Source organism: Salmo salar, unplaced genomic scaffold, assembly GCF_905237065.1.
Source record: "Salmo salar unplaced genomic scaffold, Ssal_v3.1, whole genome shotgun sequence".
NCBI classification, from domain to species: domain Eukaryota; kingdom Metazoa; phylum Chordata; class Actinopteri; order Salmoniformes; family Salmonidae; genus Salmo; species Salmo salar.
The window spans coordinates 10001-22903 of record NW_025549365.1 but is presented as its reverse complement, the minus strand read 5'-3'; the positions used below and the strand labels follow the sequence as shown (position 1 = coordinate 22903).

General features: G+C 33.9%; 2 protein-coding genes across 2 annotated transcripts in view; one reads left to right on the top strand and one right to left on the bottom strand.

Moving 5' to 3' along the window:
• Positions 1 to 8375: 8375 nt before the first annotated feature.
• Positions 8376 to 10222, bottom strand: LOC123736410 (guanine nucleotide exchange protein smcr8a). Its single transcript, XM_045713192.1, has 3 exons — positions 9137 to 10222; positions 8484 to 8632; positions 8376 to 8423 (listed from the first exon to the last, which is right to left on the bottom strand). The coding sequence occupies exons 1-3, from the start codon at positions 9332 to 9334 to the stop codon at positions 8411 to 8413; spliced, it is 360 nt and encodes a 119-aa protein (XP_045569148.1). The 5' UTR covers positions 9335 to 10222; the 3' UTR covers positions 8376 to 8410.
• An 11-nt stretch (positions 10223 to 10233) lies between these two features.
• The window catches only part of LOC106593709 (DNA topoisomerase 3-alpha-like), a gene marked incomplete at its 3' end in the record, with an annotated part of 10526 nt that continues 7856 nt past the window's right edge, over positions 10234 to 12903 (top strand). The window contains exon 1 of the mRNA XM_045713191.1: positions 10234 to 10877. Within this exon, the coding sequence (XP_045569147.1) occupies positions 10656 to 10877 (222 nt within the window). The remainder of the gene's footprint in view (positions 10878 to 12903) is intronic.

The window sequence follows — 12903 nt, the reverse complement described above, 5'->3', positions numbered from 1 at the left end:
ATACAATAGGATATCATTAGAGTACAATAAAACATAAAATAGGATATAATTAGAGTAGAATACAAATACAATAGGATATCATTAGAGTAGAATAAAACAAAGTAGGATATCATTAGAGTACAATAGGATATCATTAGAGTATAATAAAACATACAATAGGATATCATTAGAGTACAATAAAACATGAAGTAGTATATCATTAGAGTAGAATAAAACATAAAATAGGATATCATTAGAGTAGAATAAAACATAAAATAGGATATCATTAGAGTAGAATAAAACATTAAATAAGATATCATTAGAGTATAATAAAACATAAAATAGGATATCATTAGAGTAGAATAAAACATTCAATAGGATATCATTAGAGTAGAGTACAATACAAATACAATAGGCTATCATTAGAGTAGAATAAAACAGACAGTAGGATATCATTAGAGTACAATAAAACAAAGTAGGATATAATTAGAGTACAATAAAACAAAGTAGGATATCATTAGAGTACAATAAAACAAAGTAGGATATCATTAGAGTAGAATAAAACAAAGTAGGATATCATTAGAGTACAATAAAACATAAAATAGGATATCATTAGAGTACAATAAAACAAAGTAGGATATCATTAGAGTACAATAAAACATAAAATAGGATATCATTAGAGTAGAATAAAACATACAATAGGATATCATTAGAGTAGAATACAACATACAATAGGGTATCATTAGAGTAGAATAAAACATACAGTAGGATATCATTAGAGTAGAATAAAACATGAAGTAGTATATCATTAGAGTAGAATAAAACATAAAATAGGATATCATTAGAGTACAATAAAACAAAGTAGGATATCATTAGAGTAAAATAAAACAAAGTAGGATATCATTAGAGTAGAATAAAACAAAATAGGATATCATTAGAGTAGAATAAAACATACAATAGGATATCATTAGAGTACAATACAAATAAAATAGGATATCATTAGAGTACAATACACAGTAAATAGGATATCATTAGAGTACAATAAAACATAAAATAGGATATCATTAGAGTACAATACAAATACAATAGGATATCATTAGAGTACAATACACAGTAAATAGGATATCATTAGAGTACAATAAAACATAAAATAGGATATCATTAGAGTACAATACAAATACAATAGGATATCATTACAGTAGAGTACAATACAAATACAATAGGATATCATTAGAGTACAATACAACATACAACAGGATATCATTAGAGTATAATAAAACAAAGTAGGATATCATTAGAGTACAATAAAACATACAATAGGATATCATTAGAGTATAATAAAACATAAAATAGGATATCATTAGAGTATAATAAAACAAAATAGGATATCATTAGAGTAGAATACAAATACAATAGGATATCATTAGAGTACAATACAAATACAATAGGCTATCATTAGAGTATAATAAAACATACAATAGGATATCATTGGAGTACAATAAAACAAAGTAGGATATCATTACAGTACAATAAAACAAAGTAGAATAAAACATAAAGTAGGATATCATTAGAGTACAATAAAACATAAAGTAGAATATCATTAGAGTAGAATAAAACATACAATAGGATATCATTAGAGTAGAGTACAATACAAATACAATAGGATATCATTAGAGTACAATAAAACATAAAATAGGATATCATTAGAGTACAATAAAACATACAATAGGATATCATTAGAGTAGAATAAAACATACAATAGGATATCATTAGAGTAGAATAAAACATAAAATAGGATATCATTAGAGTAGAATAAAACATAAAGTAGGATATCATTAGAGTAGAATAAAACATAAAATAGGATATCATTAGAGTAGAATACAATACAAATACAATAGGATATCATTAGAGTAGAGTACAATACAAATACAATAGGATATCATTAGAGTACAATTGGATATCATTAGAGTAGAGTACAATACAAATACAATAGGATATCATTAGAGTAGAGTACAATACAAATACAATAGGATATCATTAGAGTACAATTGGATATCATTAGAGTAGAATAAAACATACAATAGGATATCATTAGAGTAGAGTACAATACAAATACAATAGGATATCATTAGAGTACAATAAAACATAAAATAGGATATCATTAGAGTACAATAAAACATACAATAGGATATCATTAGAGTACAATAAAACATACAATAGGATATCATTAGAGTAGAATAAAACATACAATAGGATATCATTAGAGTAGATTAAAACATAAAGTAGGATATCATTAGAGTATAATAAAACAAAATAGGATGTCATTAGAGTAGATTAAAACATACAATAGGATATCATTAGAGTAGAATAAAACATACAATAGGATATCATTAGAGTAGAATAAAACATACAATAGGATATCATTAGAGTACAATAGGATATCATTAGAGTAGATTAAAACATAAAGTAGGATATCATTAGAGTATAATAAAACAAAATAGGATGTCATTAGAGTACAATACATATACAATAGGCTATCATTAGAGTAGAGAACAATAAAACATCAAATAGGATATCATTAGAGTAGAATAAAACATAAAGTAGGATATCATTAGAGTAGAATAAAACATAAAGTAGGATATCATTAGAGTACAATAAAACATAAAATAGGATATCATTAGAGTAGAATAAAACATACAATAGGATATCATTAGAGTAGAATAAAACATAAAATAGGATATCATTAGAGTAGAATAAAACATAAAATAGGATATCATTAGAGTAGAATAAAACATAAAATAGGATATCATTAGAGTAGAATAAAACATAAAATAGGATATCATTAGAGTAGAATAAAACATACAATAGGATATCATTAGAGTAGAATAAAACAAAGTAGGATATCATTAGAGTAGAATATACAATAGGATATCATTAGAGTAGAATAAAACAAAGTAGGATATCATTAGAGTAGAATAAAACATAAAATAGGATATCATTAGAGTAGAATAAAACAAAGTAGGATATCATTAGAGTAGAATAAAACAAAGTAGGATATCATTAGAGTACAATAAAACATAAAATAGGATATCATTAGAGTAGAATACAATAGGATATCATTAAGGTAGAATAAAACAAAGTAGGATATCATTAGAGTAGAATAAAACAAAGTAGGATATCATTAGAGTAGAATACAATAGGATATCATTAGAGTAGAATAAAACAAAGTAGGATATCATTAGAGTACAATACAATAGGATATCATTAGAGTAGAATAAAACAAAGTAGGATATCATTAGAGTAGAATAAAACATCAAGTAGGATATCATTAGAGTAGAATACAAATACAATTGGATATCATTAGAGTAGAATAAAACATACAATAGGATATCATTAGAGTAGAATAAAACAAAGTAGGATATCATTAGAGTAGAATAAAACATAAAATAGGATATCATTAGAGTACAATAGGATATCATTAGAGTAGAGTACAATAAAACATACAATAGGATATCATTAGAGTAGAATAAAACATACAATAGGATATCATTAGAGTAGAATAAAACATACAATAGGATATCATTAGAGTAGAATAAAACAAAGTAGGATATCATTAGAGTAGAATAAAACATAAAATAGGATATCATTAGAGTAGAATACAACAAAGTAGGATATCATTAGAGTAGAATAAAACAAAGTAGGATATCATTAGAGTACAATAAAACATAAAATAGGAAATCATTAGAGTAGAATACAATAGGATATCATTAGAGTAGAATAAAACAAAGTAGGATATCATTAGAGTAGAATACAATAGGATATCATTAGAGTAGAATAAAACAAAGTAGGATATCATTAGAGTACAATACAATAGGATATCATTAGAGTAGAATAAAACATACAATAGGATATCATTAGAGTAGAATAAAACATACAATAGGATATCATTAGAGTAGAATAAAACATAAAATAGGATATCATTAGAGTAGAATAAAACATACAATAGGATATCATTAGAGTACAATACAATAGGATATCATTAGAGTACAATACAATAGGATATCATTAGAGTACAATACAATAGGATATCATTAGAGTAGAATAAAACATAAAATAGGATATCATTAGAGTAGAATAAAACATAAAATAGGATATCATTAGAGTAGAATTAAACATACAATAGGATATCATTAGAGTAGAATAAAACATACAATAGGATATCATTAGAGTAGAATAAAACAAAGTAGGATATCATTAGAGTAGAATAAAACATAAAATAGGATATCATTAGAGTACAATAGGATATCATTAGAGTAGAGTACAATAAAACATAAAATAGGATATCATTAGAGTAGAATAAAACATACAATAGGATATCATTAGAGTAGAATAAAACATACAATAGGATATCATTAGAGTACAATAAAACAAAGTAGGATATCATTAGAGTAGAATAAAACATAAAATAGGATATCATTAGAGTAGAATACAACAAAGTAGGATATCATTAGAGTAGAATAAAACATCAAGTAGGATATCATTAGAGTAGAATAAAACAAAGTAGGATATCATTAGAGTACAATAAAACATAAAATAGGATATCATTAGAGTAGAATACAATAGGATATCATTAGAGTAGAATAAAACAAAGTAGGATATCATTAGAGTAAAATAAAACAAAGTAGGATATCATTAGAGTAGAATAAAACAAAATAGGATATCATTAGAGTAGAATACAACAGGATATCATTAGAGTACAATACAATAGGATATCATTAGAGTACAATAGGATATCATTAGAGTAGAATACAACATACAATAGGGTATCATTAGAGTAGAATACAACATACAATAGGATATCATTAGAGTAGAATAAAACATACAATAGGATATCATTAGAGTAGAATAAAACATACAATAGGATATCATTAGAGTAGAATAAAACAAAGTAGGATATCATTAGAGTACAATAAAACATCAAATAGGATATCATTAGAGTATAATAAAACATACAATAGGATATCATTAGAGTAGAATAAAACAAAGTAGGATATCATTAGAGTAGAATAAAACAAAGTAGGATATCATTAGAGTACAATAAAACATAAAATAGGATATCATTAGAGTAGAATACAATAGGATATCATTAGAGTAGAATAAAACAAAGTAGGATATCATTAGAGTAGAATACAATAGGATATCATTAGAGTACAATAAAACATAAAATAGGATATCATTAGAGTAGAATACAATAGGATATCATTAAGGTAGAATAAAACAAAGTAGGATATCATTAGAGTAGAATAAAACAAAGTAGGATATCATTAGAGTAGAATACAATAGGATATCATTAGAGTAGAATAAAACAAAGTAGGATATCATTAGAGTACAATACAATAGGATATCATTAGAGTAGAATAAAACAAAGTAGGATATCATTAGAGTAGAATAAAACATCAAGTAGGATATCATTAGAGTAGAATACAAATACAATTGGATATCATTAGAGTAGAATAAAACATACAATAGGATATCATTAGAGTAGAATAAAACAAAGTAGGATATCATTAGAGTAGAATAAAACAAAATAGGATATCATTAGAGTACAATAGGATATCATTAGAGTAGAGTACAATAAAACATAAAATAGGATATCATTAGAGTAGAATAAAACAAAGTAGGATATCATTAGAGTAGAATAAAACATCAAGTAGGATATCATTAGAGTAGAATACAAATACAATTGGATATCATTAGAGTAGAATAAAACATACAATAGGATATCATTAGAGTAGAATAAAACAAAGTAGGATATCATTAGAGTAGAATAAAACAAAATAGGATATCATTAGAGTACAATAGGATATCATTAGAGTAGAGTACAATAAAACATAAAATAGGATATCATTAGAGTAGAATAAAACATACAATAGGATATCATTAGAGTAGAATAAAACATACAATAGGATATCATTAGAGTAGAATAAAACAAAGTAGGATATCATTAGAGTAGAATAAAACATAAAATAGGATATCATTAGAGTAGAAAAAAACAAAGTAGGATATCATTAGAGTACAATAAAACATAAAATAGGATATCATTAGAGTAGAATACAACAAAGTAGGATATCATTAGAGTAGAATAAAACAAAGTAGGATATCATTAGAGTACAATAAAACATAAAATAGGATATCATTAGAGTAGAATACAATAGGATATCATTAGAGTAGAATAAAACAAAGTAGGATATCATTAGAGTAGAATACAATAGGATATCATTAGAGTAGAATAAAACAAAGTAGGATATCATTAGAGTACAATACAATAGGATATCATTAGAGTAGAATAAAACATAAAATAGGATATCATTAGAGTAGAAAAAAACAAAGTAGGATATCATTAGAGTACAATAAAACATAAAATAGGATATCATTAGAGTAGAATACAACAAAGTAGGATATCATTAGAGTAGAATAAAACAAAGTAGGATATCATTAGAGTACAATAAAACATAAAATAGGATATCATTAGAGTAGAATACAATAGGATATCATTAGAGTAGAATAAAACAAAGTAGGATATCATTAGAGTAGAATACAATAGGATATCATTAGAGTAGAATAAAACAAAGTAGGATATCATTAGAGTACAATACAATAGGATATCATTAGAGTAGAATAAAACATACAATAGGATATCATTAGAGTAGAATAAAACATACAATAGGATATCATTAGAGTACAATAGGATATCATTAGAGTACAATACAATAGGATATCATTAGAGTACAATAGGATATCATTAGAGTAGAATAAAACATACAATAGGATATCATTAGAGTAGAATAAAACATACAATAGGATATCATTAGAGTAGAATAAAACAAAGTAGGATATCATTAGAGTAGAATAAAACATAAAATAGGATATCATTAGAGTAGAATAAAACAAAGTAGGATATCATTAGAGTAGAATAAAACATAAAATAGGATATCATTAGAGTACAATACAATAGGATATCATTAGAGTAGAATAAAACAAAGTAGGATATCATTAGAGTAGAATACAATAGGATATCATTAGAGTAGAATAAACCAAAGTAGGATATCATTAGAGTACAATACAATAGGATATCATTAGAGTAGAATAAAACAAAGTAGGATATCATTAGAGTAGAATAAAACATCAAGTAGTATATCATTAGAGTAGAATACAAATACAATTGGATATCATTAGAGTAGAATAAAACATACAATAGGATATCATTAGAGTAGAATAAAACAAAGTAGGATATCATTAGAGTAGATTAAAACATACAATAGGATATCATTAGATTAGAATAAAACAAAGTAGGATATCATTAGAGTAGAATAAAACATAAAATAGGATATCATTAGAGTACAATACAATAGGATATCATTAGAGTAGATTAAAACATACAATAGGATATCATTAGAGTAGATTAAAACATACAATAGGATATCATTAGAGTACAATACAATAGGATATCATTAGAGTAGAATAAAACATAAAGGACAGCTACCTGAGTCGTGGGTATCCGCTGCCGGTAGGGTGCCCTACGAACGAGGCCTTGGTAGAGTACAATAGGATATCATTAGAGTAGAATACAACAGACAGTAGGACAGCTACCTGAGTCGTGGGTATCCGCTGCCGGTAGGGTGCCCTACGAACGAGGCCTTGGTAGAGTACAATAGGATATCATTAGAGTAGAATACAACAGACAGTAGGACAGCTACCTGAGTCGTGGGTATCCGCTGCCGGTAGGGTGCCCTACGAACGAGGCCTTGGTAGAGTACAATAGGATATCATTAGAGTAGAATACAACAGACAGTAGGACAGCTACCTGAGTCGTGGGTATCCGCTGCGGTAGGGTGCCCTACGAACGAGGCCTTGGTAGAGTACAATAGGATATCATTAGAGTAGAATACAACAGACAGTAGGACAGCTACCTGAGTCGTGGGTATCCGCTGCCGGTAGGGTGCCCTACGAACGAGGCCTGGTAGAGTACAATAGGATATCATTAGAGTAGAATACAACAGACAGTAGGACAGCTACCTGAGTCGTGGGTATCCGCTGCCGGTAGGGTGCCCTACGAACGAGGCCTTGGTAGAGTACAATAGGATATCATTAGAGTAGAATACAACAGACAGTAGGACAGCTACCTGAGTCGTGGGTATCCGCTGCCGGTAGGGTGCCCTACGAACGAGGCCTTGGTAGAGTACAATAGGATATCATTAGAGTAGAATACAACAGACAGTAGGACAGCTACCTGAGTCGTGGGTATCCGCTGCCGGTAGGGTGCCCTACGAACGAGGCCTTGGTAGAGTACAATAGGATATCATTAGAGTAGAATACAACAGACAGTAGGACAGCTACCTGAGTCGTGGGTATCCGCTGCCGGTAGGGTGCCCTACGAACGAGGCCTTGGTAGAGTACAATAGGATATCATTAGAGTAGAATACAACAGACAGTAGGACAGCTACCTGAGTCGTGGGTATCCGCTGCCGGTAGGGTGCCCTACGAACGAGGCCTGGTAGTCAACAGACATGATCCTCAGACTGAAGTAGTTCAGGTCAAAGGTCCCGAACACTTTTGGGTCATCAGGTATGGTGAGCAGAGGCTGGGGGCCCACCTGGAGGAGAGGAAAACACACAAGGTGAGCTCATCACACACACACACACACACACACACACACACTACACACACTACACACACACACACACACTACACACACACACACTACACACACACACACACACACACACACACACTACACACACACACACACACTACACACACACTACACACACACACACACTACACACACACACACACACACACACACACACTACACACACTACACACACTACACACACACACACACACACACACACACACACACACACACACACACACACACACACACACACACACACACACACTACACACACACACACACACACACACACACACACACACACACACACACACACACTACACACACACACACACACACACACACACACACACACACACACACACACACACACACACACACACACACACACACTACACACACACACACACACACACACACACACACACACACACACACACACACGCGCACGGTACCGACCTGCTCGGAGAACTCTGATATGAGGATGAAGTCCTTAGTGAACTTGGCGTACGAGGTCTTGGTCCAGGGGTTGGCGTTGTTGTTCGATGGGAACAGAGGGACAGAGAATTCCTCTGGTACCACCCGGGGGTCGGGGTACCCTACCTCCCCAAAATCATCCTCTTTAGTAAACGCCACCACATCTGGGGCACCAATCATTTTTCTCTGGACCGGGCGGGCCAGGGGGGTCAGCTATGACATCAGAGGAAGTCCATCCACTAGGCTAGCTGTCTGTCTGTCTGTCTGTCTGTCTGTCTGTCTGTCTGTCTGCCTGATAGCCAGTCTGTCTGTCTGTCGGTCTGTATCCCTCTACTGGCTGGGAGTAACAGTCCATGACACTGACGGTTGTCTCTGTCCCGTTCCCTCTACCCAACTGGGAGTTGTCTTCACATGTCTGTCCATGATGATTCACACGATGCATGAAGACCCCGCATCAACATGACATCTGACCAAAGTCTGTCTGTCTGTTATACCTGTCTGTCTGTCTGTCACCGCTGTAATATAAACAATAACACTTAACACCGGGGACTATCTATCTGGCTCGGTCCCCCGGCTCCGTCCCCCGTACAGTACCGACGTCAGACGATGCAAAACGGAACACGACCGTATCCCCCATCAATGACACATTGCTCGTCCGGGAATCGTGCACCGTTACCGGGTAATATCGGCAGTGGGAACGTCATGTACTGGTATATATAAAAGTCCCAGTAGTTAATACAGTGAAAGTATTTGATGTAAAATGTACATCATGACCGTCGCCATATTTACTCCGCTGGTACTAACCACCTGACCAGCTCACATAAGGAAGTAGCTAGCTGTCCTAAAATTACAAACCCCCCTAATGTTACACATTCAACATAATTTAAAATTATAAATCACAATTTCAATCTTGAAAATAGATACTTCACGTAGTATTTTAGCGTAAAATTAAAGGACATCGAATAAAAAAAAAATATTCACACGAACAGGACGTGTTTTTACGACCGTTGTTTTTACGACAGTTGTTTTTACGACAGCTGTTTTACGACAGTTGTTTTACGACAGTAGTTTTTACGACAGTTGTTGACAGGCGCGGAATTTGTAAAATCCATAACATCAAATTTAGCTGCCGTTTAATCAACCCCTTTCAGTTGTCAAAAAAATAGTTTTAAAAACAACTTATTTATTGGCAGATTGGATCCACGTTACATCGTACATTGCGGTTAGGTGATTAGGAAAAGTGTTAAAAGTTAAGTTTCGGCAACTTCAGGTTTGAAGTTTGACATGACTTAGCTAGCTACTCCCATCAAGCTAACTGACATGTGAGATCTGGACAGTTTTATGAATAAATAACAGTTTGTAACAACAATTCTGGAGATAAATTTGACTAATGTTAGCTTGGTGTTAGTTGACCACGACGTGTTTAATTAACGTTATGACATGTGTAGCTCCAATGCGTCCTGGCTAAGCTAGGCTAAGCTAAGCTAGGCTAGGCTAAGCTATGCTGATACACCATCTGACTAAGGCTCTGTTCACATCCGGACGACCGTTAACGTTACGGTTCCAGATCCACAGAGGGTTTCGCGTTACCGGGTATAAGAGGACAGACTCCCCGGGAGACATGATCCGGCGGACTCCGATCAAACGGGTTCTCTGTGTGGCGGAGAAGAATGACGCGGCCAAGTGCATCGCGGACATCATGTCCAACGGCAGAATGAGGAGGGTGAGTCTGTTCATGTGTTGATGGGTTTGGTCTTAGATGTGTGTGAGAGAGATATGGGTTTTTGTCTGTTTATTTCAGCTTCCAGTTGTCTTCTCATGACATAATTCTCTCACATCAACAAGGTGTGATTGTCTCTGTTTATCTCAGCTGTCTGTCTATAATAACCTGTCTGTCTGTTTCAGAGTGAGGGGCTGTCTGTCTGTCTATAATAACCTGTCTGTCTGTGTTTCAGAGTGAGGGGCTGTCTGTCTATAATAACCTGTCTGTCTGTGTTTCAGAGTGAGGGGCTGTCTGTCTATAATAACCTGTCTGTCTGTTTCAGAGTGAGGGGCTGGCTGTCTGTCTATAATAACCTGTCTGTCTGTGTTTCAGAGTGAGGGGCTGTCTGTCTATAATAACCTGTCTGTCTGTTTCAGAGTGAGGGGCTGTCTGTCTATAATAACCTGTCTGTCTGTTTCAGAGTGAGGGGCTGTCTGTCTATAATAACCTGTCTGTCTGTTTCAGAGTGAGGGGCTGTCTGTCTATAATAACCTGTCTGTCTGTGTTTCAGAGTGAGGGGCTGTCTGTCTGTCTATAATAACCTGTCTGTCTGTTTCAGAGTGAGGGGCTGTCTGTCTATAATAACCTGTCTGTCTGTTTCAGAGTGAGGGTCTGTCTGTCTGTCTATAATAACCTGTCTGTCTGTTTCAGAGTGAGGGGCTGTCTGTCTGTCTATAATAACCTGTCTGTCTGTTTCAGAGTGAGGGGCTGTCTGTCTGTCTATAATAACCTGTCTGTCTGTGTTTCAGAGTGAGGGGCTGTCTGTCTATAATAACCTGTCTGTCTGTTTCAGAGTGAGGGTCTGTCTGTCTATAATAACCTGTCTGTCTGTGTTTCAGAGTGAGGGTCTGTCTGTCTATAATAACCTGTCTGTCTGTTTCAGAGTGAGGGGCTGTCTGTCTGTCTATAATAACCTGTCTGTCTGTTTCAGAGTGAGGGGCTGTCTGTCTGTCTATAATAACCTGTCTGTCTGTTTCAGAGTGAGGGGCTGTCTGTCTATAATAACCTGTCTGTCTGTTTCAGAGTGAGGGTCTGTCTGTCTATAATAACCTGTCTGTCTGTTTTCAGAGTGAGGGGCTGTCTGTCTATAATAACCTGTCTGTCTGTTTCAGAGTGAGGGGCTGTCTGTCTGTCTATAATAACCTGTCTGTCTGTTTCAGAGTGAGGGGCTGTCTGTCTATAATAACCTGTCTGTCTGTGTTCAGAGTGAGGGTCTGTCTGTCTATAATAACCTGTCTGTCTGTTTCAGAGTGAGGGGCTGTCTGTCTATAATAACCTGTCTGTCTGTGTTTCAGAGTGAGGGGCTGTCTGTCTATAATAACCTGTCTGTCTGTTTCAGAGTGAGGGGCTGTCTGTCTATAATAACCTGTCTGTCTGTGTTTCAGAGTGAGGGGCTGTCTGTCTATAATAACCTGTCTGTCTGTTTCAGAGTGAGGGTCTGTCTGTCTGTCTATAATAACCTGTCTGTCTGTTTCAGAGTGAGGGGCTGTCTGTCTATAATAACCTGTCTGTCTGTGTTTCAGAGTGAGGGGCTGTCTGTCTATAATAACCTGTCTGTCTGTGTTTCAGAGTGAGGGGCTGTCTGTCTATAATAACCTGTCTGTCTGTGTTTCAGAGTGAGGGTCTGTCTGTCTGTCTATAATAACCTGTCTGTCTGTTTCAGAGTGAGGGGCTGTCTGTCTATAATAACCTGTCTGTCTGTGTTTCAGAGTGAGGGTCTGTCTGTCTATAATAACCTGTCTGTCTGTTTCAGAGTGAGGGGCTGTCTGTCTATAATAACCTGTCTGTCTGTTTCAGAGTGAGGGGCTGTCTGTCTATAATAACCTGTCTGTCTGTTTCAGAGTGAGGGTCTGTCTGTCTATAATAACCTGTCTGTCTGTTTCAGAGTGAGGGGCTGTCTGTCTATAATAACCTGTCTGTCTGTGTTTCAGAGTGAGGGGCTGTCTGTCTATAATAACCTGTCTGTCTGTTTCAGAGTGAGGGGCTG